This window comes from Bufo bufo, chromosome 11 (genome assembly GCF_905171765.1).
Source record: "Bufo bufo chromosome 11, aBufBuf1.1, whole genome shotgun sequence".
Classification (NCBI taxonomy): domain Eukaryota; kingdom Metazoa; phylum Chordata; class Amphibia; order Anura; family Bufonidae; genus Bufo; species Bufo bufo.
The window spans coordinates 20,461,896-20,489,774 of record NC_053399.1 but is presented as its reverse complement, the minus strand read 5'-3'; the positions used below and the strand labels follow the sequence as shown (position 1 = coordinate 20,489,774).

At 44.9% G+C, this 27,879-nt stretch overlaps 1 protein-coding gene across 4 annotated transcripts in view; it reads right to left on the bottom strand.

The window, feature by feature from the left end:
* Window positions 1-27,879, bottom strand: part of TC2N (tandem C2 domains, nuclear) — a 56,144-nt gene that overhangs the window by 5,861 nt on the left and 22,404 nt on the right. For 2 of the 4 annotated variants that reach the window (XM_040412098.1, XM_040412097.1), the window contains exons 2-11: window positions 25,240-25,362; window positions 18,229-18,459; window positions 17,733-17,903; window positions 13,716-13,795; window positions 10,385-10,460; window positions 9,906-10,006; window positions 8,437-8,553; window positions 7,029-7,220; window positions 5,337-5,451; window positions 3,860-4,059 (exon numbers count right to left, since the gene is read on the bottom strand). In XM_040412098.1, the coding sequence (XP_040268032.1) occupies window positions 3,860-4,059; window positions 5,337-5,451; window positions 7,029-7,220; window positions 8,437-8,553; window positions 9,906-10,006; window positions 10,385-10,460; window positions 13,716-13,795; window positions 17,733-17,903; window positions 18,229-18,459; window positions 25,240-25,300 (1,344 nt within the window). In that variant the 5' untranslated portion in view covers window positions 25,301-25,362. The remainder of the gene's footprint in view (window positions 1-3,859; window positions 4,060-5,336; window positions 5,452-7,028; window positions 7,221-8,436; window positions 8,554-9,905; window positions 10,007-10,384; window positions 10,461-13,715; window positions 13,796-17,732; window positions 17,904-18,228; window positions 18,460-25,239; window positions 25,363-27,879) is intronic. The other 2 variants (XM_040412100.1, XM_040412099.1) reach the window with 2 other exon arrangements.

The window sequence follows — 27,879 nt, the reverse complement described above, 5'->3', positions numbered from 1 at the left end:
TCGTGCCTAACTCCGCCCCTTAGTAAGCTCAGGCCAGCCCTGTGGCTCTGTGACATCATATTTCCCTGTAGGCTGTTCGCGCATCACTGCCGGGCCCGGGCATGCGCAGTGTTCTGCCCACTGTGGGCAGAGGGACAGGGATATGGAGTGCGTGTGCACCAGTGATGCGCGAACAGCCTACAGGGCCCGGCAGTGATGCGCGAACAGCCTCCAGGGAAATATGATGTCACAGAGCCACAGGGCTGGCCTGAGCTTACTAAGGGGCGGAGTTAGGCACGAGTGAGGCGGGGGAACTTGGGCACTTTCAGAAAACTCTCCGCCCCTGGGCACTTGCGACCGCTCATTAGCATATGATAAAAACAACTTTTTGGACGATTTGAAGCATCAGAAGAACTAACCACGGGTAACATCTGTGTCATGTCTTTGTGCCCCACTGAACAATGTTACCTGTTTGAAACCGGTCAGGTACAGTACAGACCAAAAGTTTGGACACACCTTCTCATTCAAAGAGTTTTCTTTATTTTCATGACTATGAAGGCATCAAAACTATGAATTAACACATGTGGAATTATATACATAACAAACAAGTGTGAAACAACTGAAAATATGTCATATTCTAGGTTCTTCAAAGGAGCCACCTTTTGCTTGGATTACTGCTTTGCACACTCTTGGCATTCTCTTGATGAGCTTCAAGAGGTAGTCCCCTGAAATGGTCTTCCAACAGTCTTGAAGGAGTTCCCAGAGATGCTTAGCACTTGTTGGCCCTTTTGCCTTCACTCTGCGGTCCAGCTCACCCCAAACCATCTCGATTGGGTTCAGGTCCGGTGACTGTGGAGGCCAGGTCATCTGGCGCAGCACCCCATCACTCTCCTTCATGGTCAAATAGCCCTTACTTTCAAAGTTTTCCCAATTTTTCGGCTGACTGACTGACCTTCATTTCTTAAAGTAATGATGGCCACTCGTTTTTCTTTACTTAGCTGCTTTTTTCTTGCCATAATACAAATTCTAGCAGTCTATTCAGTAGGACTATCAGCTGTGTATCCACCTGACTTCTCCTCAATGCAACTGATGGTCCCAACCCCATTTATAAGGCAAGAAATCCCACTTATTAAACCTGACAGGGCACACCTGTGAAGTGAAAACCATTTCAGGGGACTACCTCTTGAAGCTCATCAAGAGAATGCCAAGAGTGTGCAAAGCAGTAATCAAAGCAAAAGGTGGCTTCTTTGAAGAACCTAGAATAGGACATATTTTCAGTTGTTTCACACTTGTTTGTTATGTATATAATTCCACATGTGTTAATTCATAGTTTTGATGCCTTCAGTGTGAATCTACAATTTTCATAGTCATGAAAATGAAGAAAACTCTTTAAATGAGAAGGTGTGACCAAACTTTTGGTCTGTACTGTAGGTGACAGACTCCCTTTAAACATTTAGTATGGCCGCTGAGCTATTCAATAAAATCCACCCTTTTTTAAATTTAATGAATTAATTTATTTTTCTTTCTTTTTTTCTTTATTTTATTTCTTTGACCAGCTCACACAACTGGCCGCACATGCTCAGTTTCATCCTTCAACTGCCTCCAGAGTTGAGAGAGAGCTGCAGCAGAATGGACACTCCCCCTGAGCTGTGATAGGGAGAGCACAGACACGCCCCCTAAGCTGCAGCAGAATGGACACTCCCCTTGAGCTTCAGCTGTCAGCTTGATAGAAATCTATTGGAGCAATAAATGGGGAGATATCTGGATTCATGTGAGGTGCAGGGCTGGTTCTAGCTTTGTTAGAAAGAGATTGTCATGTCCTATATGAGTCTTTTTTTTTTTTTTTTCGTTAGTCATGGGACAATCCCTTTAAGTAAATACCATCCCTCGTGTCGTCCCTAACTGTTTTATTCAACCGTTGATTACATATATCTGATTCTGGGAAGATGGGTGATAATGGAGTCCTTACAGCTCATGACTCCATAATTTAGCTTTTCTGGTGCTCTGATTGGCAATTCTGTCCATTGATGCTGAATTACTGTACAGCGTAGCGCCCAGCGTGGGCTGTAATGGTGTCCATATTGGCTGTCACTCAGCTCTCCCAGACTTATGAATGGCAGATGCAGCATCACATCCCATCCTATACTCCTGTATCATATATATATATATATAAAGGTATAGCCACATGGGGTAGATTTTCCGCTGCATATTTCACCCTATGCATTGTAAACGGTGAACGCAGATTTTTTTTCCTGCAGCATGAGGATGGGATTTCCTAAGAACTCATCAATTTTGCTGATGCTGTAAAACACTGCAGATTTGCTGCAGGATATCTGCCCCATGTGCATGGGACGTAGAGAGAATTGAGGCTCTTCGTTACTGGGCTCTGCATGTTGAACGTTGTGATGCTTTATATACAGGGCCCCCTGCAAATTCTAAAATATATGAACCATTCCAGCAATCCCAAGAAAAAAGCTGAAAATAAAACTGTTCTTGGCTGAAAATCTAGTTGGCGAGTGACACGGGTACACATTAGGATGTGATCATCGGTCAGCTGCATTGCAGAGACTCTTCCTCCTGCTATTTGTAGCCAAGCAGAGTTCCTGGCCCTTAACATGATATTCCAGGGGCCTCATAGATTGCAGTTACTGATGACTATCACGGGTTGGGTTCTAATAATTATTCATCTTGTCCATGATCATTTCTTTCCTGTGCACTGCAGCACTATCTTTATGGGATCTTTCTTGCGGAGTAGCCTAAACATAATAGGGAACTTGGACTGTGAGTCCGACTGGGGTCAGCGAGTGGTGACAATGTCTGTGAAGCTCTGCAGAATATGCCGGCGCTTTGTAATGTCATATATTTTCAGGTTGATATATAGGGGTAAAATGCACAGTCAATGCAGCAACATCCCTATTTAAATCATGCAAATTTTGCAGCTGAATGACTGACTGGATTTGCAGGAAGATCTGTAGTGGAAAAATACCTGCCATGTGTGGCTTTACCTATAGGCCCTGTGCAGTCCAGGAAACATGGTCAATGTGATGGCCGCATCTCCCTGACTGAGCGAGGCCTATCTGAACTGAACAGACAGCATCATACTGAGTCCCTGCCTGACTGTGTCTCAATTGTACTCATGTTATCATGTGAGACACCAGCCTAAGGGTAGGTTCACACCTCTCCGGGCAATTGTTCTGGCAGAGAACATCTTGCCGGACCTCATCAGATCCAGCCTAGCCAGATATTGCCATTCACCACTGGAGCCCATTGACTATAATGGGATCCGGCTACTTTCTGGCAAAATGCCGGCTTTTGGACGGACAAAAACTTTTGCATGCAAGGGTTTTTGTCTGGCCAAAAACCGTCACTTATACCGGAGAGCAGCCAGATCACCACCGGATGCCATTATAGTCAATACGGTTCGGCAGTGATCGGCACTATCTGGATAGTCTGGATCCAGAAAGCTCCGGAAGGCTGTTGTTCCGGATCAGTTAAACAGAGGTGTGAACCTACCTTTTAGACTTCCTTTCAGTTCACTCTACTTCCTCCACTTTGGAAAATAGAATATCCCAAGCTCAAGTGTACATTGAGATCTTTGAGTCAATACTGACGGCACTAGTTGCCTTTTAACATCTTTGCTTGCTGTCGGTGAATTGTTATGGAAACATTATCATTTACACATCCTGAACAAATGGTGCTGAAACTGGAAAACCCCTTTAAGGCAGTCTCTAAGACTTGGCTTGTGCATCTCCTTCATTGAGATGAGGGATTTGTAAACATCATGAACTAACAAGTTGCTTTGGCAGTGATCATACAGCTTAAGGGTTGAACACAGCAGCTGAATTAACAGACTATTTCACAGTTACAACGCTGTCCTTACCTGTCCGATAAAATGCTTCCGTCGGACTGAGCTGCGACTGTACAGCTTGATAAGGAAGTTGATTCCCTCCTCTTTCTGCGTGACTGGGAAAATCATGGTCTCACCCCAGTTCACCTGGGAATTGGATAACTTTAACGGTCGCGTTTTCTTCTTGTAGAGCAGTCCTTCCGTGCTGAACATCTCGGCCTTGACATAGAAATCTGCGGAGATAGAAAAAGAGGTGAGAGTCTGTATCAGGTCAGTGACTAAGGCGTCTGGGCCCCTTTTTATACATCACATGATATTATTTGCCTTGGCAGCAGCTGCCTGGCATTGATTGCTACAGTTAATTTTGCCATCCACCAATACCCCGTGGCCTTTTACATGTCAGTTTTACCCGGTTTTAAAAGGGTTTTACAAAATATATTTACTGATGACCTGTTCTCTGGATGGATCATCAAGTATCTGATTGGTGGGGGTCCGACAACTGGGCCCCTGCTAATCAGCTGTTTGAGAAGGCACCGTGCTCGCAGTAGCTTTCCAACCACAGCGCCATACATTGTATATCGGCTGTGCTTGGTATCGCAAGTTCCATTCACTTCAATGGGGCTAAGCTGACCGATGACTGTGATGTTGCATGGGCTAGGGAAGACTGAGAGAAAGCCATGGTGATACTGTGAGCGCCTTTGCCTTCTCAAACAGCTTAATGGTGGGACCCCCACCGATCAGATACTAATGACCTATCCAGAAGATAGGTTATCTCGGAAAATGCCTTTAATGTATACTATGCTTTTACATTTACCTCCATTATGCCTTCAATGTCCTCTCTGTATTACCGTATTTTATCTTTTTGTTTTTGTCAATTACCCTACACAGCTTAAAGGGCTTGTCTGGCCTAGGAGCCACCCATCCCCATGGTTATAATGTATGACCCATAAAGAGAAAAGAAAACACTTGTCTTTGGTCCCGTTGTGCCCGTTCCTTTCAGGACCGTGGACGTTGCTTGTTTCAATGATCACTGCGGTCACATCTGCTTGAACGGTACTTCACTGCTCATTCCAGGAGATGTGACTTTTTGAGGCCTGTGATGGGCTGCAGCTGTCACTGTACCAAGCTACTTTCCTGGTCCAGTGGGGACTGGAAGCAACTGGGAACAGGTCACAATGGGACCGTAAAGAGGTAATTTTTTTTAATTTTTTTTTAAATTGGGGGGTTGTTAGCTCCTGGACCATAGCCAGAATGTGGGCTAAGTAGCATCAGCAAATCTGGAACTTTTACTATGTAAGCTACCTACATGGTCATTGATAATGTTTTTGAAAGGTATGGTCCCCACTGGATACTGTGCTCCAGTCTGGATATGCTTTGAACTATTGCCAACAATGGTGCGTACTAAACAGTGTCAGTCCACGGGCTTGAATATGTCCCCAGGCAACCAGATGAGCTTAGTCTTGTATCAGTGTTGCAGTAAAAAAAAAAGGGCACCCAGACTGAGACGTACTTATGGAGAGTGGCGTGGATGAGCTTGGCAGGTTTTGAGCCTTGAGGATTTGTAACTGAATCCTGCTATTTATTGCCTGGAAACACGTCCCGATCAGGAGCTCCGCTTGACAGGCCTGGATAAACGGGCAAACAGAACAGGGTAGATGTCAGGCTGGTGAACAAATAGATCCTTGTACCACGAATAACATTCTGTACTTTGTACTGTTTGGCACCTTGCTGGGCCTGGGCTCAGAATATTAAAGAGTTTCTGTCACCACACTTTTCACTATTAAACAGGCTGACACTATACATGTGCAATTGTCACCTGAATTTAACTCTGCTATTCTTTTTTTCAGTGTGCCCCCGCAATCATAACTTTTATAATATGCTAATATGCAACACCCCCCCCCCCCTGCTCCTAGAGGCTCTGTTCACCCACCTCTTTCCACTCCCTTCTACTCTTGATTGACAGGGCCAGGCCAGAGGTTGGTCTTCTCCTGCCGGGGAAATCTCGCAGTGAGGGATCGCCAGCTTCCTCACTGCGCCGTATTCGGCGCAGGCGCAGTGAGGAAGCCAGCAGCCAGCGAGGGTCCTTCCCTCACTGTGACTGTGCCAAATACTGAACGGGATGGCGCAGGCCCATGTTATATCTCCACCGCTATTATAAAATGCGTTGGCACAGCAGGTGTTAACCTCTGTATAGAAGTTTACTTGCTATAGATAAGGAGAATGTGTATCTGGTAAAGGTCACACACATCATACAGGACAATACGAAGAGCAAACAATTACATATCCATTAGAGTTGACTGTAACATTCCAGCACAAGACGCCTCGTCCCATGTAGCACCATAAAACATGAATAAATGTATATTTGTGTCAACACCCATCACGTCCTCTATAATACTACACCCCCCTGGGAATAAAAGTGTTTACACACGCACCCACCGCTTCAAAGACTGGCTCATTATAATATCTCGTGTACCATACTGACGTCACCTTCAAGAATTTTACACCTGAAAAGGCAAATAATGGACCCGGATCCCATCACCATCATCTGTTGTTTAGCTTGTTTAGCTATTGGTACATTTATAGAAGAGTTCAGAGTGCAGATCCCAACTTTCCATATTCAGCTTCAGTAAGGATTGTAATGTGCCTAGGCGTAATTTCTCTTGTATTCTCTTTATTCTCCTTAGAATTCAGTAGTGCAGTATATAAAAAGTTAAGATTGAGGGCGTCTTCTGTTCAGGATCATCATCGCTTATCACTTGGCAGAGTGGAGAATGGTTACAAAGAGGGTCTATCGCTCTGGAGGATCTGTCCTGTTCTGTATTACACAGACAGCACCTTTTGATTTCAATAGACGCACTGTAATGCTTTATTTCCTCTATGGTGGCGCTGCAGGGAAACTTAATGATGGGTTTATCCACAGATCACAGCTGATCTCAGCAGGGGAACACTTTGTGATCATTTTATTGTTAAAGGGGTTTTCCAGGATCCTAATATTGATGACCTATCCTCAGGATCAGTCATTAATATCTCATCAAACCAAACCAATCGGCCATTCCCTGCAGCCTCCGGCACCGGACCTAGCACTTTAAATTAAGCAAATAGCACCCAAAATGTCCAAACAGGCTGATCTGTCACTTCCAGGTGCTGTGTAAAAATGCTCAAATACCATCACAAACAGGGTCTTCTCTGAACCGTCACTCACCGAGACTTTTGAAGAAGGCGACACATCCAGACCATGCTCCACCTCCTCCTCACTCAGGTCCCGCAGGGATATTGAGCACTTGCTGATGGTCCTCTTGCGTGGAGTCAGGCTCGAGATCTTAAACCCTAGCCGCACTTTCTGGAGACTTTGTAACTTGATGGCAAATACAAAGGTTTCCATGAATTCCACATCCTGTAGTAGGAAAAAAATGAAATTATTGAGGGTACATTAAAAAACTGCATTGCCGTGCTTTCACCTGCCCCATCATGTCTACCTCCACCTCAAAACAGGCATATAGATTATGGGTGTCAATGGCAATGGGAGAAGGGAGCTTCAGTTGTTCTGTTACCCCCTTCGTCTAGGCGAATCTGACATGATGTTAAATGTAAGCTGGCTGACTCATTTGAACTCTGTATGACACTATATTTTCAGGGCACAGTATGGTGCTACAGCTTGGGCACTGTATAAAGCTATTATTTTAGGACACTGTACGGTGTAGCACCCCAGGCCAGAGGATGGGGGTGTCAGGGAGGATGGTGGTAGTTATACTCATGGAGGCTTGGGTCCTTCCCAGCACTCATTGGGTCGGTGCACAGTGAAGGGAGGACACACCCTTATTCCCTCGGGGCACAACATGGATCTGGGGTCTCCTTCCTGGTGGTGGTTCAGGGTACCCTTGATGTAGGTGGGTTTTGGGGGTGCAAGGGAGGGGTCCTGCATAGTGACATATAAAGTATTGCAGTAATGCAAGTGTTTGTGCATGTAAGGATGAGCCTTGTTTTGCATCAAACAGCTTCTAGGTCTTCAGTATGACTTCATAACCTTGAGGCAGTCTGGGGGGGGGGGGGTAAAATGGAGGGTAGGTGTGATGGTGTGGGTACTATACAATTTCTTAGGTGGCTGTCGTCCATTTTTAATTTGCTTAAGAGGACCTTTTGCGACTCTTGGTATGTCTGTTTTTGTAAATATGCGAATCCTGGAACATTTCTTCTTATGACTATATGTTGTGCAGTTCACCTCTTATTCCTAATAGAAGTTTATGAGTAAAGGTACAGATGGGTGTTACCAGTCGGGGATGTGTTACTGCACAGTCTATAATTGTCCAATCAGTGCTGCCAGTGGCAGGGACACACCCCTGACTGGTAACACCCATCTGTACCTTTATCCATAAACTTCAAGCAGGAATAAGAGGAGAACGGCACAACATAGTCATAAGAAAGGATTCTCCTAAATTGTTGTTACGTTGAGAATGCAAGTAGCTACTACAACAGAGATGTGACAGGTCCGTTTTAGTGAGCCTCTATCTTCAAAGATTTCCTTGGGAACCACCATGAGTCCTCATCCCACACCACAAAAACAGAAATGACAGTGAAGAAAAACCTGTATATAATGAAGCCTTGAGACTTACCAGAGCGGCTTCCTTAGCAGAGGATTTAAACTGGATGGGTTTGGGTAGGGTAATAATTCCTTTAATGTAGATACTTGGGGAATGCCCGCAGCTCGCCGGCCAGTACAGATCCTTCAGCTGAGGAGGAGCACAGACAATTCTTATAATCACAGAGGCAGTTATTGTCTTAAAGTAATTGTCCTGCTATTTTAGGATCAGTTGCAAACAAATGTTTAAAGGGCATCGAAATCTTTGTTGGGAAAAAATATATATATAAAAAAAAAGGCAGCTGACTGCATGAATTTTGTGGTCCCCGCAGCTGACTACAGACCTAAATAATCTGTAGTCGGGGGGGGGGGGGGGGTGATTCGGCTAGCTAAGTGCAGCTGTAGTCTATGGGAGTCACTTACTAACCGTTTTAGATCATTCTTTGGCGTAAATTTGTGTCATAACCCCTTTTTTGCAAAATATTTGTTGCATGGGCATTTTCACGCCGCGTTTGACACAAAGGAGTGGAGGGGTTGGAACAGGGGCCGGTCCTAGTATATTCCCTAACTTCATTCCTGGAAAAAGGCTTAAAAGTTGGTGAAAAAAACTACACTAGCTAGGGGCTGGAGTACATTTTCCGGTAGGCACACAGACTATTAAAGATTCACCTAATTTATGACGAGGCGCATAATCGTATCCATGGGTTATGGCCACTCCTGCAGCACAGATACAAGGTGTCCTGGATGAGAACTGCTGCGCATGCGTTCCTATGTGCGCTCCCAGCCACGTGCCAGAGACGTCGGTGTTTTTTTTTTTTTTTTTTTCTATAGTGTGCAAGCACGACCACTGCTGCTAGATTGCAGGGTGGTCATAACTCCTGGAAATGAGTCGTGTATAATGTGATGGGAAAATGAATCCAGTCAGCAAAGGAGGCAATATGGACAATCACAATACATTAGTAAATGCCTTGTATTCACTTTTGTCTACATGATAAATGCTATTTGTTTACGTGAGACAACCACTTGAAGAAGACCCCGACCTTGTCAATCAAGAAGGAGAAGGAGGGGCTGGCAGAAGAAGCCGGAGGAGCAAGAGTGCACAGAGTAGTTTGGGTCCACCCTCGGTGCACTTAACTGCTCATTTGCATATGGATTAAATGTACTGAAGCAACGGATCCCTAAGTAAAAGTTATCATTGCATTCAGGTCAGCTAGCCCTACAAGGCACTACGCCTGGTGTATCAGTGAATTTCCTGCTGACAGATTCCCCTAAGCTTTATTGACATAAGACTGAGCAAACACATTAATAATGGTCACAGAATTTCCCCTATTGAGCAATGCATAAAATTTCAGTTGTCCTGACGTGAAATGCTATGGAAAATGTTTTCCAGTAGTAGGAAATAAAAATAATCTACGTCCTGTACATTATTTTCAGATTAATTGCTCTGATCGAGAGAAGGAGCATCGCCCCGTCTATGGTTCTGGGCTGCAGGGAATTGCTTACCTGTAATACGGTAATCCAGATTTGCTCCACTGCCGTGACGTACCGCAGTCTGAAATGTAACCTTCCAAACTCGCGCTCGTCCCCCGACAAGGTTATTGTGTCTGCAACAAAGTCAGTACAGATAGAGAAGTGGGATCAGGTGGCTTTCATCCCAAAGCCTTTGAGGTTTTATACCCAGATGATGTCTGTCATCAGCAAATGTAATTGTTCTGTAATGTGGTAAAAAAATCTGGAAAAAATACAATGTCCTCCAGAGAACATGGAAGGCACAGTCCCCTCTAAAAAGGCAATATTTTACTTGGATGAGGTGGAATTCTTCTTTCCAGACTGCTTTGCTAGGGATAGATGGGGCTGTCAGCTAGGGATACCCTAGCAACTAGTCTGTCAAACCATTGAAATTTTTGGAAATATTTCAATGTTTGGGTATCGCGATATACAATATATAGAGCAGAGATTGTACCGAGGGTCCTCAGACATACCTAGACTGCGGTTGCTGCCTTGCGAGTCCTTCCTTGATGAATTGCTGCTTCGAATACTGGAAACAGAATCGTATCTCTAGAAAATAAAATAAAATCCTTTTAATGGAGACCCTGTCGGATCCTACAGTGGTCATAAATACTGATGGGATATATTGGGTGGGTTAACACACTAGGGCAGGGATGCCCCAACCTGTGGCCATCCAGCTGTTGCAAAACTACAACTCCCAGTATGCCTGGACAGCCTACAGCTATTAGGGCTGTATGCAGGTTGAGCATCCCTTTACTAGGGGATCCCTTTAAAGGGACATTTCCATCAAAAATTGTTCTCATGTATTAATCATCTAAATGTGAATATTTTATATTTTTGTTATAAAAAAAAAAATAGGTGGATGGTTTTCTGGATATCATTTTTTGAAGTCACTCCATATACAGTATTCTACCTCCAGACCATTACTGCGACCAGAGAGAGCTACCGTTTATTGACACAACTGGAGCATCACACATTACACTGATCAGTGTAACGTAATCAAGAGAACCATAGAACTGTTATACTGTCTTCCCAATAGTATGCCTACTATATCATCTTCCCCTCACAGCAGAGGTAAACTGACAATGGATTATCTATCTATATAGAAATGTAGCCATAAAAAAAAAAAGCAAAAACAAAAACCTTGCCATAACTATTAAGTTCGGGCGGACAACCCCTATCCTTCAGACCTGTATCTATGAACATAAAAAAGCAGACCCGTCTGCCCACGGACCCGCCGCTGCTCTCTTCACAGCTGTGAGGTACTGGTCAAGCCGATGTGACCCCTGAGTAGAGATGTCGCGAACATAACATTTTTCGTTCGTGCACGGCGAACGCGAATTTCCTCAAATGTTCGCGAACGGGCGAACCGCCATAGACTTCAATAGGCAGGCGAATTTTAAAACCCACAGGGACTCTTTCTGGCCACAATAGTGATGGAAAAGTTGTTTCAAGGGGACTAACACCTGGACTGTGGCATGCCGGAGGGGAATCCATGGCAAAACTCCCATTGAAAATTACGTAGTTGACGCAGAGTCGGGTTTTAATCCATAAAGGGCATAAATCACCTAACATTCCTAAATTGTTTGGAATATCGTGCTTTAAAACATCCAGTGTGTATACGATCAGGTATGATGTTGTATCGATCAAGTAGTGTAAGGGTTACGCCCGCTTCTCAGTGACAGACCAAACTCCCCGTTTAACGCACCGCAAACAGTCCATTTGCACAACCGCAAACTCCCCATTTGCACAAGGTTGGATACCAAGCTAGCCATGTCCCGTTCCTTGTCCTCACTGACGTCATTGAAGGTCTCTTCCTCCACCCAGCCACGTACAACACCAAGGGTCCCCGAAAGGTGACAACAAGCCCCCTGGGACGCCTGCTGGGGTTGGTCTTCCACCTCCTCAAAGCCATCTTCCTCCTCTGACTCCTCTTCTTCAGACTCCTCTTCCAGCGTTGCCGCAGGTCCAGCAATCGATGACGACAAGGCTGCTTCTGGTAGTGATGGTGACCACAACTCTTCCTCTTCATGCTCATCTACGGCCTGATCCAGCACTCTTCGCAGGGCACGCTCCAGAAAAAACGCATATGGGATGAGGTCGATGATGTTGCCTTGGGTTTGACTGACCAGGTTTGTCACCTCTGCAAAAGGACGCATGAGCCTACAGCCATTGTGCATGAGCGTTCAGTAACGCGGCCAAAAAATACCCAGATCCACAGAGGCTGTCCTCATTTTTTTTTATTAAAAAAAAAAAAAAATGTTCTTACCAGTTTAATCTCTGTTTTGTCCCCTATCAGGGGCCAGTGTATGGAATAGATTTTAGGAACCGGGAGATGGAAAAAGATGGTTGGTCGGTCCTCTTACTTCCAATTTGGGGCACTGCACGTGCGCCATGCAATGTACTGTGCCACCCTATATGAGTGGTGGGCAGTGGGCACAGTACAGTCTGTGGGCCTGACACTCACTGCCAGGCAACTGCAATTATATTACAGGGGAAAAATTAAATGAATTTTTTTATCTGCAAGGTGCTGTGCCACCCTATGTAAGTGGTGGGCAGTGGGCACAGTACAGTCTGTGGGCCTGACACTCACTGCCAGGCAACTGCAATTATATTACAGAGGAAAAACTAAATGACTTTATCTGCAAGGTACTGTGCCACCCGATATGAGTGGTGTGCACACAGTACAGTCTGTGGGCCTGTGGCCTCTCACACACGGGCAGGCAACTGCAATATATATATATAAAAAATAAAATAAAAGCAGACTGATGTACCAGCCCTAAAAAGGGCTTTTTGGGGTGCTGTCAGGACACTGTCCTTAAAGCAGATGAGTCTTTGAGGACTGGAGTGGACACAGAACACTGACCTAGCTAACGATTTCCCTATTAATTCAGCAGCAGCAGCACTCTCCCTGCTCTCACTAACACTGCAGCTTCAGAATGAATCGAAGATGGATGCTGTCCTTGCTTTTTGATTGGAGGTGGGAGGGCCTGGGAGGGAGGGTCTGCTGATTGGCTGGAATGTGTCTGCTGACTGTGAGGTACAGGGTCAAAGTTTGCTCAATGATGGCGGATCGAACATCGCATATATTCGCACGCCGCGGCGAACGCGAACAAGCGATGTTCGCCGGCGAATAGTTCGGGACATCTCTACTCCTGAGGTCTGTCATTGGCAGCAGCTGTCACGGGAGCCAGGTGCTTCCATGTCTCGCGGATACCGGGAATCGAGCAGCGGCAGGACTGCGGGCAGGTGAGTCTGCTTTATTTTTTTTTATGTTCAGGCGCACAGGTCCAGATGATGGGGGTTGTCTGCTTTGGACAACCCCTTTAACATGAATAGCTGCATCCAGCATGGCTCTTGGCAATCTGGCATACTTGGGATTGCCCAGGTGCATTGTCTTATGCTCTTCTGTGGGTTCAGACAGACTAGTCTTCACTGCTCATGTGCATCAATAAGCCGTGGGACCCCATCACTAGTTCTTCCTTGGAATACTTTTGGTAGGTACTGACCACTGCATACCAGGTCTGCTGTTTTGCTGAAATCACATTCATTCAGATCCTTACGCTTGCTCATTTTTCCTGCTTCCAGCACATCAACGTCAAAAACTGTTCACTTACACCCTAATATATCCCACCCCTTGACAAGAGCACGATCACAAGATAATCAATGTTATTCACGTCACCTGTCAGTGGTTTTAACGCTATGGCTGATCAGTGCATACATCCCATTATACCCGTACCCCTCCCTTCCCCCACCTAACAGGACACATAATAACCACAGGTTATACCGGTCACTTTCCCATACCTGAATATAGCTGCTGAGGTCATAAAGAGAGTTGCTCAGACCAGGAGAGTCACTTTGTTTGACGTTTCTCAGGTCACAGACTGAAAAGACAGAAATTATAGGATTTAGTTTCAGTGTCGGGTTAGTTCACACAGAGGGAAAGTTTTTTTTTATCTCGGGACATGAGATGGACGAGGACAATGATCATAATTGTGCAGGGCACAGAAGGTAGAGCAAGACTCTGCTCGGCGTCCAGCAAGGTGCAGCCATGTCCTCCTTTCTGTTCAAACAAAGTGATTAATGTTCAGATCATCGCTGGTAGCGGATAAGTCATTATTTACTCTCATATTATGAGCCCATTGCTGTACAGTGAGTGTGGAAGAGGCAGACTGGGTAGAAGTCTGAAATCTGAATACATAGGACTAACTACTGCAGGCATATCGACTTTTGTCACTAATCCTGCAGGTAATACACCGCAATAGACTGCATGTGTCTTGTACACCACTATACCTGTAGCTCTAGGTATACTGTGCTGTAAATCACAGCTGCATAATACCACAAAAATGCCCTACACCCAGGGGCAGATTGGCCATAGACCTGACAGGGAAGTTTCCCGGTGGGCCGATGCCCAGGGGGCTGCCTGGACACTCCGCGCTGCCGGCCAATGGAAGTTTTTGGGAATCTATTTTGTGCTGCTGGCAGTATTTTGTGATGGACTGTGGTATTTGGCTCTGTTGGGGCGGTATAATGTGCCACAATATGGTATTTCTGGCCCTGCTTTAAATCAATTTGAACCCAACTACAAAACGGGGCGACTTTTAGTATTTTTCCAGGGCCACTTTAATTTTCCAGTCCGCCCCTGCCTACACCTGTACTTTTACAGGACTAGCCTGCAGCTATATCTGCAGAATATGGCCTCATGCACACGACCGTTGTGTGTTTTTTGCGGTCTGCAAATTTAGGATCCGCAAAACACGGATGGCGTCCGTGTGCGTTCCGCAATTTGCGGAACGGCGCGGATAGCCATTAATATGCCTATTTTTGTCCGCAAAACGGACAAGAAGAGGACAGGTTATATATATTTTTTTTTTTGGGCGGACCACAGAACGGAGTGCTGTCCGCATCTTTTGCGGCCCATTCGAATGCGGACCAAAACAACGGTCGTGTGCATGAGGCCTGTCTTGCTTACACTAAACTACTCTACACCTGAAAATGGATGCATAATTTACTACTGCAGTACCTGAAACACAGCACTACACAAGACCCCGTGGAATATGTAACTATACAATCAGTTCTGCATGCTGTTTCAAAGTATATGCAGACAGCCGTGTCATCTGTGGATTTTTCACACAATTTTTTTCAGTGTTTCCTCACAAAAATCCACATGTCACTTGTGGATTTTAATGCAGATTTTCCGCAGATCTCCCTTAAGCTCTATTGGGGACAAACAGGGTTGTCTTTAATGCGGGGCAAAAGGGGCAGCTGCCTCTTGAGCCCCGCTGCCCACTGCCCACAGCCACAATGACATGATCTGCTCTGCCGGCAAAAACTACCGTAGCAGGCAGGCTGGCTGCGTAACGTCACTCACTCCGTCACGCGCCTGATTCATTAATAAAGAGGGAAGAGCAGGCGCGTGACGGAGTGAGTGACGTCACGTCACGTTACGCTGCTGGCTGGCCGGCCTGCCTGCTACGTTAGTTCGAATGTTAGATAGTGAGTACTAGCCTCCCAGCCATGACTAGTTGACTACGCTTTAGATATAAAGACCCCACCGTGATTAGTTGCCGGCCTCCACCTCCTGTATTGGGGGTCACTATTTACACAGGGATACTGTTATGGGGGGGGGGGGGGGGGGAAATCTGTAGATGACACATATATAGCATAAGATGCTATATATGTGTCACCCACAGATCCCCCCCCCCCATAACAGTGTCACCCACAGATCCCCCCCCCCATAACAGTGTCACCCACAGATCCCCCCCCATAACAGTGTCACCCACAGATCCCCCCCATAACAGTTTCATCCACAGATCCCCCCCATAAGTGTCATCCACAGATCCCCCCCCATAAGTGTCATCCACAGATCCCCCCCCATAAGTGTCATCCACAGATCCCCCCCATAAGTGTCATCCACAGATCCCCCCATAAGTGTCATCCACAGATCCCCCCCATAACAGTGTCATCCACACAGATGCGCTCATAACACTGCGTCATCCACAGATGGCCCCATAATAGTGCCATCCACAGATCCCCATAACAGTGTTATCCACAGGTCCCCCATAACAGTGTGTCATCCACAGATGCCCCCATAACAGTGCCATCCACAGGTCCACCGTCCCCCATAACAGTGCGTCATCCACAGATCCCCATAACAGTGCGTCATCCACAGATGCCCCCATAACAGTGTCATCCACAGATGCCCCCATAAAAGTACATAATCCACAGATGCCCCCATAACAGTGCGTCATCCACAGATCCCCATAATAGTGCCTCATCCACAGATCCCCCTCCATAACAGTGTCATCCACAGATCCCCCATAATAGTGTCATCCACAGACCCCTGGTAGATGGGCCCGACACACGTTTGAGCAAATATGTGCGCTAAGAGCTTCCATTAACTCATTTATAGTCTGTATTGTACCACATTTATTTAGAATGACCCCCATTTCTTAGCTCTATTGTTTGTATGTATAATGGTGTGCAGCCATCTTGTTTTTTGTAATTATGTTTTCTTCATGGATATGCACCTGTGATTCTGAAGGCTTTAGTCTAAATTATCTTGTAGTCATCAACAGACCACCATTCGTTCAAAAGCACACCTTTTGGTTCAAAATATTTTTTTTCTTATTTTCCTTCTCAAAAACCTAGGTGCATCTTATCATCAGGTGCGTCTTATAAAGCGAAAAATACGGTACTTGCTTGCTCCTCCTCCCGACCTTCCCTGCCCTTTGCGTACGCCGAGCACCGCGACGTCACGCTAGGGTGAGCCCCGGTCTCCTTCCTGCAGAGCGGTGCCCACTTCCAGCCCTGAGCCCAGCTGCCCAGAGCACTGCTCCTGAGCCTGCTGGAGTCTTCAGAACTGTAAGTACTTACAGTAATTCACTGTAAGCTAAAGACGGCCCTGGGGACAGAGTGATGATGATGTCTGTAAGAATATGTCAGCGCTATAGAAAGCTTTTACCCACTCCTGCAGAATATCTCAAAAGACATTACATTAACTGCAGACTGACTAATCCTAAACTACATTAGAGTGCCCTCACGCACTGCAGATTTTGTTTGCAGAAATTCCTGCGACTGAAAATCAGTTCCACTCACGAGGTGGCAAGCACACGGATTGCTGCAAGCCCCTTTTAGGTGAATGGAACTGATTTTCAGTTACGGAAATTTCTACAGCAAAATCCGCAACATGTGAGTGCACCCTTACACCATCAGGCTGCCTTAGGCCCCATTCACATGGTGGCTTTTAACAACTAAATTTTGTCGCGGATTCTGCGCTAAATAAACTGCCAGAAGCCGCGCGGTTTCCACCTCCCATTACTCTTCATGGGACACCATGTGGCTGGCGATTTATGACCATGCAAAGAAAGGGTACGGCCACACAGGGCGGATTTTCCACAGCGCAATTTGTATTTATGCTGCAGTTTTGTAGCACGGATTTCAGAGGGTAAAATCTGCAACAAATGCAGCAAAAGGTGAAATCTGTGTTGGAAATCCGCAGTGTACATTGACATGCTGCAGATTTGAAATCCACACCAAGGGGCAATTTATGCAAAGGATTTTATTAAAAAAAAAATTCCCCGCAGCAGGTGGATGAGATTTCTACCAATCTCATCCACTTGGCCTGTACTGTAAAATGCTGTTGATTTGCCACATGGAAAACCCTGCCGGCAAATTCCTAGTCTTTGCACCGGTGGACGTACCCTTTATAATACACTCTACCTGCAGAGTGTCGTATAGCACAGTACACGGATTACGCCAAGTTTAGGGCATCACGTATATCGTTAGACTGCATCATTATCTGATATGTGACGCACTCACCTGAACCGTACAGCCTGGGGTTACTCTGGTTGAGTGTTGCCCGTCGGTTTAGGTCAGGCGAGATGTGCTGCAGGACGTACCCCGGATTATAAACCACATCGTAATTTGGTCCTTGTTGATACATAGTGGAAAGTTCAGTCTTCCTGTCGGTGAATGTGGTCCTTGCAGATCCTGAGTGACAGAAGGTTTAATAGTGTTACGTAGTAATGGGTGAATCACCCGGCAGAGACGCTGATCTATATGACATTGACGGGCCGAGCACAAAGACCAGTAAAAGTCACGGATATCGATCTGCGTCATCCTTTAATTCACCTGCCAGATGTATCAAGTCTAAATCCACCCAACATGACTTTGTAACAATGTACCCTCTTCACAGGTAAAATGGAAACGACTGAATAGGAATGATGCCCCACTTTACAGAAGAGGACGACTCTATGCTTTGTAGTTTTGGAGGCATTTATTTGGGTTGGGGCTAAAATATAGGGAGATTGGTTACCTTTCGGACCCTCCATGAGTGTTGGGCTGGTCACTGTTCTCGGCTGAATATAGGAGGGTTTAAATGTCGGTACAACAAATGGCACATCTTTTCCATCCGGGGGCAGCTTGGACATCAAATAATCCTCTGTGCACCCCACCTGCCTTTTAATGGAAACTGACGACATTGGGGGAAGGTCCACGATGTGAGATCCTTTCCTGGTTCCATCAGTACTTCTTGCATCAGGCAAGGCTGAAAATGGCAGAAATTCAGATAAGAAAAGCCATTCAGTATGGTAAAGATCAAAAAATGAAGCATATGATGTGTGGTTACTTTCTGCTGACATGATGTATCTAATCTTATCACGTGTGTGATACTGTCTGCTAAACTGCCATATCTAATTCTATCATGTGTGATACTGTCTTCTGAATAACTATCTAAGGGCTCATTCACATGGCCGTTGGTCGGCCATTCCATGCATTGAGGGCCGTAATTTGCGATCCCAATGCATGGGCAACATTCGTGCAGATTTTGCAGACGTTTCCAGAACTATGTTCTATTATTATTATATTTTTGGTGGTGTGAAGGCACGGAGAGAAACCCTGCGGAAGCACTACGTAGTGCTACCGTGGTGATCCGTGCCTCCATTCTGCACCGACCTTCTGGATTGTGGACCTATTCAAGTGAATTGGTCCGCATCCGTAATGCGGGGTGCACATGGCCGCTGCCCGCATATTGCAGACCTGCTGTTTGCAACAGCCAGTGGCATAACTAGAACTGACTGGGCCCCAAAGCAAATTTTTAAACAGGTCCCCTTAATGCAGAACTCAGACCGGACGAAAAAAATAATAATAATAATACTCCCCTCTCTTCTTGTGATCTTTGTGCAGCACTGTCTCTAGTCACGCACTACACTGTGATCTGACGCCACATAGTGTCAGGTCATAGTGCGCTCCTACGCACACTGCATCCCATCCTGAGGCTGTGCGCTGCCGGGACCTAGTGCAGTGCAGATGCCCGGTGAATGTCCGTAGTGCTTCCGTGAGGTTCCGTTCCGTGCTTCCGTTCCGTACCGCATCTCCGGATTTGTGGACCCATTCAAGTGATGCGGAATGCACACTGCTGGTGCCCCGTGTATTGGGGACCCGCCGTATGCGGGCCACAATACAACCACGGGAGCACTGCGGCCGTGTGAAAGAGGCCTAATCCTGTCGTGTGATGATACTGTCTGTTGATGCCGATTTGTGTTTTTTTTGTGCTGCATAAAAACGATGGGATCGTTGATGCATTTACATGGGCCAGTTATCAGGAACAAGTGGTTGTATGAACGTTCATGTGCCCATGTAAAGCAAGCAGAGATTTAACGGAAATACATTTGAAATTTGGATGGGTGTATTTTTATGAAACAATTTGCTGAAACGTTCCTATTCCTTTTAAATTCAAGAATTTGTGGAAACATTTCTCCGCTCTGGAGATATGTGACATAAATTGGTAATCGTGGGGGCACTCCCTTTCACTCATCCCATTGCCTCTCCCTAGAAATGGCTGATAACAGGAAACAATAGATTGCATTCACCAGCCTCTCCTAAGCTTGAAATGGCTGATAACAGAGAACAACATAGATTACAATAAACAGGCCAGCAAATGGAGATGGGGCAGATTTAGCTGTGTGTCAAAAACCGTGACGGATCCCCGCAGGAGTGGAGCTGTGATAGTATGTGTGCCTCCTTTAGTAAATACTTATGCAAACCTGGAGACTCCCAGCAGGGCAGCCGGAGCTCCACACTGCTACTGCAATGTCAAACATCACCTCTGTCACAGTCACATTGTTACAAATTACATTTTAATAAGCGACCGGCTGGCAGGGACATCGGCTGGATCAACAGCTTGTTCCGGGAAGACTTCAGGTGAGGACATAAGACGGTGGACAGAACTGCAGCCTCTCCGCTCTGGGGTCAGGGTTCAGTCCCGACCTGGAGCAGCCGCTGTGCGAGGGTTTCTAATGTACGTCCCATTTCAGATACACAGAGCAGGAAAAATCTGTCATTGATTAATTAGACTCAGACTATTGCAAAAGTGAAAGTTGATGACCGAAATAAAAGTAATATCTATCTATATCTGTGTAATAACCCACATCATTTCGTAATCCAGGAGCTTTCTTTTTTTTTTGTGTGTGGTTTTCACTGCGTTTCCAAACCAAATTTGCACACACAAAAAACGCATGTGTTAGGGCGAGTTTACATCACAGTTATGTTAGAACAGAAAAAAAAATGGATCCTTTAAAAAAAAAAAAAAGATCCTGTGCATCAGTTATGTTTGGCTTCTGTTTGAGCCATTTCCGTCATAGATCCGTTTTTTTTTTTTTAGATGGAATAAATATTGGATCTATGACTGATATGGCTCAAACAGATGCCAAATGTGCATAACTGATGCCCAGGATCTTTATTTTATTTTTTTTTTACATTCTTCTGATGGATCAGCAGAAAGGAAAAATAATAGTGAGGCGAACTCATTCACACGACCGTATATTCCGTTTCGTTTTTTTGTGTTTCAATGGGTCCGCAAAAAAAAACAACTGAAGTTACTCCGTGTGCATTCTGTTTCCATATGTCCGTATTTCCGTTCCGCAAAAATATAGAACATGTCCTATTATTGTCCGCATTGCGGACAAGTATAGTACTGTTCTATTAGGGGCCAGCTATTCCATTCTGCTAAATACGGGATGCAGACGGATGTCATCCATATTTTTAGCGGATCAGTTTTTTGAGGACCGCAAAACACATAAGGTTGTGTGAACAAGCCCTTACTTGCGGATTTTGAAGAAGATTCTACCCATATCTCACCCTTTGCAATGCACAATCGGATCCACACCAAAAATTGACATGGTGCTGAATTTAATTTTAAAATCTGCATGCAGGTTAATTTCCACACAGGAATTTTCAGCACAGTGTACATGAGATCTTGAAAATGTCATTGATTTAGCTGGTGCTGTATTAAGGTGTGTTTTAAAAATGGTTTCTAAGGCTGTTTTTTTAATTACAGTGCAGAAGATCCGCTCATGGTTTAGCCCCATTGGATTGGGTTAAATTGCAAGCAGGCTCCCACCGCGGTTTTCCGTGCTGTCCACACCAAAACCACAAGTCCATTCTTGGGGTGGTCAGGAAAACAACATTTAAAATCTGCAGCCATGTAAAAAATCTGGCATGTGAGCATTTTCTTCACAAAAATCCACATGTAATATGCATCGTGTGCATATACACTTCCTCATGCTCATTAGCAGACGTGGGGTAGCACCTGTGATTCTCTGCTAATTGCAAGTGCTACCATACCCTTTAAAGGGCATCTGTGAGCAGTTTTGCGCCTATGACAGGGGCTGACCTGTTGCATGTGCGCTTCACAGTGTGCATGGGGACCACACACTAGAGGGCGCAATTAAAAGGGGACCAAATACTGGAAAACTCCTCATTGTAGAATGTGAAGATCTTGGGATCCCTTTGGCATCTCTATTACTGGACCAGAGAGGACAACAGGGCTATTGAAAACACAGACGTGACAAGTCTGCAAGCACGAGTGCAGGGATCAGTAACTTCCGGCACTCCAGCTGTTCTGAAACTACAACTCTCAGAATGCTCCATTCACTTGCTTTGCTGTTCTTGTAACTTCTATACAAGTGTGCATGCTGGGAGTTGTAGTATCTCAGCAGCTGAGCTGCCAAAGGTTGCTGACTCTTGCACTAGGGGATCCCTGGTAAGGCCTCCTGCTCATAGCAGTCTCCGTGTTTCAGTCCGCAGAATACGGATGCCTTCTGTGTGCACTACTCATTTTACAAACTCCAATCAATATGAAGGACTACTCTAGTCTGCAAAACTGACCAGAATAGGACATGTTCTAAAATCTGTGGAACAGCCACATGGATCCTCAAAACTAATGGATGTGAGCATGGCCCCACAGAAGTGAATAGGTTAGTGTGCTATTTGCAAAAAAAAAAAAAAAAAGATAAAATTTGGTCTTATACGCGGATCTGGAGTCCTGGGGTCCTCTCCACATATGCTGCGCTCCTCCCTAATTTCCTCCCTTAACAAATGAAGTATGCAGTCATCAGCCCTGGTAAATACTTTACACTGATAAATCTGTTATCAGCTATGCGATCATATGAATAGCTCATGAGTTATCTACATCAGCATTATGTAGAAGGCATTCCTCATAGAGCCCTGTGAGGCCATGTGGACTTAAAGGCAGGGGTGCACGGCCAATGAGGCGAGGTGAGGCGATTGCCTCAGGTAGGGATAAGTGGGGGCATTGGGTGCCTTCATTGTGGAAGCATTCATCTCTGCATATTAAACTGTATTGCTATATAAACCATTATGCTTTGTAGTTTAAAGGGGTTCTGCAGTTTGTTTAAACTGATGATCTATCCTCTGGGAGAACTGCTTTATTAAAGGGAGTCTGTGAGCAGTTTTGACCCTGCTGAACTACTAACAGCAATAGGTAGAGGTTGGAGAGATCAGTACAAACATACCTTTTAGCTTTTATTATCCAGAGTAGTGAGGATACAAAGTTTTATTTTGGAGGTTCACTATGAAGTCCTCTTTGCACAGAGCTGCTTCAGAGCCCCTCCCCTCTGCTGAGTGACAGCTGTAGTGGTCTCCTGGTTGGATTACAGTGCTGTCACTCAGCAGAGGGGAGGGGCTGTGAAGCAGCTCAGAGCAGAGAACACTTTACAGGGAAGCCCTGCCCTTGGCACTTGCAGGAGCAGAATCTGGCAGAATAAAACTTCATATTCTCACTATTCTGCGCAATAAAAGCTCAGCAAAAGGTATGTTTGTCCTGTTCCCTCCAACTTCTACCTAGTGCTGTCCACACATAACTTGGTCAAAAGTCTTGACAGGTGCCCTTTAAAAGTGTACAGGATTAGAAAAACATGGCTGCATTTGTCCAGAAGCAGCAGGACATCTGGCCATGGGTTGTCTCTGCTATCTCTGCTGAAAGGAATGGGACTGAGCTGTTATGCCACATACAACCTCTAGACAGGGGTAGCACAATTTTGGAAAAAGCAGATCAGCTCCTTAAGTGGGGTTGACCAAAGCAAACACCTCTTTAACAAATAAAGCTGAAATCATTGTATACAGAAATGTTCAGCAAACTGACTTTCCTACCAGATGTATGCCTGCTGTCAGTGAATGGAAACATTCATTGTGTACTTTTAGAGGCTGAGAGCGGTTCAGAGGGTTTGTAGTTTGTTACAATTGTTTGGACAATCCTCTGTAACCTGAACAACCTAGATACATTGTAATAAACTAGCAAGACAGGCCAGATTTGTGCTGCCGATACACTGGTCCAAACCCAACCTGTGCGGGACCATATAAGAAAAGATTTCAGTCTCTAAAGTTACCATTCACTGGCAGCATTAAGTGATCCTGAAAATCGCTCAGTAGACAGCATGACAGGTGCTAGACTTAGGTATAGAGACTCTGCAATATAGTGTCTCACATAGGCATGGACGCATACAGTGGTTCAGCAGACAGTATAACAGATGCTAGATTTAGAGACCAGCAATATAGTGTCGCACATAGGCCTATATACAGTGTTTCAGCAGACAGTATCACACATGATGGGCTTACGCTACTTTCCCACCAGTGCTTTCCCTTTCCGCTATTGAGATCCGTCATAAGATCTCAATAGTGGAGGAAAATGCTTCAGTTTTGTCCCCATTCATTGTCAATGGGGACGAACTGAAGGGAACGGAGTGCAGTAGAATGCATTGCGTTCCCATGATGCACACAAAAGCGCTGCAAGCAGCGGGATGCGGAGCCAGATGGATCTGTCGTGACGCACAATGTACGTCAATGGTGACGGATCCGTTTTCTCTGTCACAAAAGAAAATGGATCTGTCCCCCATTGACTTACAGTGGTTTTAGAGACTGATCCGTCGTGGCTATTTCAGAGATAATACAACCGGATCCGTTCATAACGGATGCAGGCGGTTGTATTATCATTACGGAAGCATTTTTGCTGATCCATGACGGATCCAGCAAAAACGCTGAAGTGAAAATCAGTTTAGCAAACAATATTGCATATGATGGGATTAGATACAAAACTTAGCGAACAGTATCACACATGATAGACTTGGACACCGGGGCTCAGTAGATAATATCACATGTGACAGGATTAGATCAGGGTCACCAACCTCCAGTGCTCCATCTGTTGCAAAATTACAACTCCCAGCATGCCCCATTCCCCTTTTATGGAAGTTCCAAGAACAGCTAAGCAAGTGTTTATGCTGGGAGTTGTAGTTTCACCACAGCTGGTGTGCCGAAGATTGCTGATCCTTGTATTAGATACAGGAGCTCAGCAGTAGAGTACCTTACACAGTAGGATCAGATACAGCAGCGCATGTACACAAGCTCTGTGGACAATATCACACCTGATAGGAATAGATACAGGGGCTCAGCAGTATAGTATCATACATGATGGGCTTAGATACAGCAGCACAGCAGACAGTATCAGCTATACATACAGAGGCTTACAGTAGCAGACAGTATCACACATGATGGAGTTGGATACATGGCTCAGAAGACAGTATCATACATGACAGATTGGATACAGCAGTTCAGCAGATAATATCAGGGGCTCAGCAGTACAGTATCACACATGATGGAATTAGATACAGGGGCTCAGCAGTACAGTATCACACATGATGGAATTAGATCCAGGGGTTCAGCAGTACAGTATCACACATGATGGAATTAGATACAGGGGCTCAGCAGTACAGTATCACATGGGACAGACTTGGATGCAGGGGCTCAGCAGTACAGTATCACATGGGAAAGACTTGGATACAGGGGCTCAGCAGTACAGTATCACACATGATGGAATTAGATCCAGGGGTTCAGCAGTACAGTATCACATGGGAAAGACTTGGATACAGGGGCTCAGCAGTACGGTATCACATGTGATGGAATTAGATGCAGGGGCTCAGCAGTACAGTATCACACATGATTTCCACAAGTTATTACAAGATAAAAGCCTTACCGTTCTTACTTTCGCTCTGGAAGCATCCTTTACAGCAGCTCTTGATGAACTCTGCCGCCATCCTACATGTGTGAGGCTAGCTGTAACCCACAGTGCGGAGGGGAGATGGACCATCAATCACTTCTATAACAAAGAAGAAGACTGCTTTACTGTATGAGGAAACCCTACATAGAGGAGAAATCCGTACACCAGATCTCATCCTCTCTACCTGAACAGGTACATAGAAGGGGCGTGGATATGCAAATGAGCAGCATGGCTGAGTCACTTTTGACTTAACACTTACTGATAAGAAAGATTTACTGTATGGGACTGGACCCAGCGCTTACGCCTGTTTTATCCGGGCAGTATTACGATAGATTGGAATATTTACCCCTGCTTCGCCCACTCAGAATCCGGTATAAATAGATCTCATCTGGATGAATGCTATTACAGACATTAACCACTTCACATCCGGGCCATTTCCCCCTTCCTGACAGAGCTTAAAGAGGACCTTTCACTAGAATAGAAAATCTAAACTAAGTATACAGACATGGAGAGTGGCGCCCAGGGATCTCCCTGCACTTACTGTTATACCTGGGCGCCGCTCCGTGTAGCAAATCTGACATGTGTCATTTTATGTAGTAAAAACTTTGGAACGCTTTTACTTATCCAAGCCATTCTGAGATTGTTTTCTCGTGACAAATTGTACTTCATGACAGTGGTAAATTTGAGTCGCTATATTTCACCTTTATTTATAAAATAATCCCAAATAAAAAAAAAAAATTGAAAAATTCACAATTTTCTAAATTTCAATTTCTCTGCTTTTAAAACAAAGTGATACCTCAAAATATTTATTACTTAACATTCCCCATCTGTCTACTTTATGTTGGCATCATTTTGTTAGAAGGCTTAGAATTTTAGAAGCAATTCTTAACATTTTTAAGAAAATTTCCAAAACCCACTTTTTAAGGACCAGTTCAGGTCTGAAGTCACTTTGTAGGGGTGACGTAGTGGAAACCCCCTTTAAATGACCCATTGTAGAAACTACACCCCTCAAGTTACTCAAAACTGATTTTACAAACTTTGTTAACCCTTTGTGTTTCACAAGGAATAAAGGAAAATGAAGATGACATTTCAAAATTTCACTTTTTTGCCAGATTTTCCATTTTAATCAATTTTTTTATTTAAAGGGGTTATCCGAGTTATGGGAAAAAAAATAAAACCTAACAAAATTAATCAGGATATACATATACATTAGTCAAGCTTGATTTTTTGAAAAAAAAACCGATCTTTACACCTTTTCCAGGTTCTGTTATTGCTGTGTTTACATGCAGCAGTAACAACAATGACTCATCTCTCCCTCATGAATATTTGTGGGAGGGGTTGATTTCAAGAGAAAACCCTCCACCCCAATATAATAAATGGGGATGGAGTGGCAGCACGGTGGGACATATGTACTAGCGGCAGGGCCAGTCCGGCAAGGTGACAGGCTATTCAACTGCTGTAACAGCCTGCCGATAATATAAAAGTAATACATTATTTACTTTTTTCTTCAAGTGGGCGGTCTTCACTGGAACGGAGCAGCCAGCCATACAAGTGCCGAATGAAGAGCTGCGGCAGTGGTGAGGATCGCGCATGCGCGATCAACTCACAGCCGCACGGACTGTAATGCAGAGAGGTGGGGGCGTGGCCAAGGCTGATGACGTTCCGTTGAGGTAGCCGTGGCACAAGTGAGGATCGCGCATGCGCGATCAACTCACAGCCGCACGGACTGTAATGCAGAGAGGTGGGGGCGTGGCCAAGGCTGATGACGTTCCGTTTACATGGCTTAGTCACTCCGACAAGCAGAGAGCTCCATGTCAACGGAACGTCACAGCTGATGACGTGGGCGGTCACATGACTGTTTAGTGTAGCAGAGAAACGGCACAAGATAGGTACAGTAAGTGATTTAGGAAAGCTAAGGGATAGGAGAAATAAAGCCATAGAGATAAGGTTAAGTTAACTCGGATAACCCCTTTAACACATCGAGGGTTAACAGCCAAACCAAACTCAATATTTATTACCCTGATTCTGTGGTTTACATAAACACCCCACATGTGGTCGTAAACTGATGTAAGGGCACACGGCAGGGCACAGAAGAAAAGGAGCGCCGTATGGTTTTTGGAAGGCAGATTTTGCTGAACTGGTTTTTAGATGCTATGTCCCATTTGAAGCCCCCCTGATGCACCCTTACAGTAGAAACTCCCAAAAAGTGACCCCATTTTTCAAACTAGGGGATAAGGGGCCAGCTTTATTGGTACTATTTTGGGGTACATATGATTTTTAATTGCTCTATATTAAGTTTTTTGTGAGGCAAGGTAACAAAAAAATGGCTGTTTTGGCACTTTTTTTTATTTTTTACAACATTCACCTGACAGTGTAGATCATGTGCTATTGGCAGGTTGTTACGGACGCAATGATATCAAATATGTCTACTTTCTTTGTTTCAGTTTTACGTGATAAAGCATTTTTGAAAAACAAATTATGTTTTTGTGTCTCCATTTTCTGAACGCCATATTTTTTTTATTTTTCTGCCGATCGTCATGTGCAGGGACTAGTTTTTTTGCGGTAAGAGATGATGTTTTTATTAGTACCATTTTTGGGTACATATGATTTTTTGAT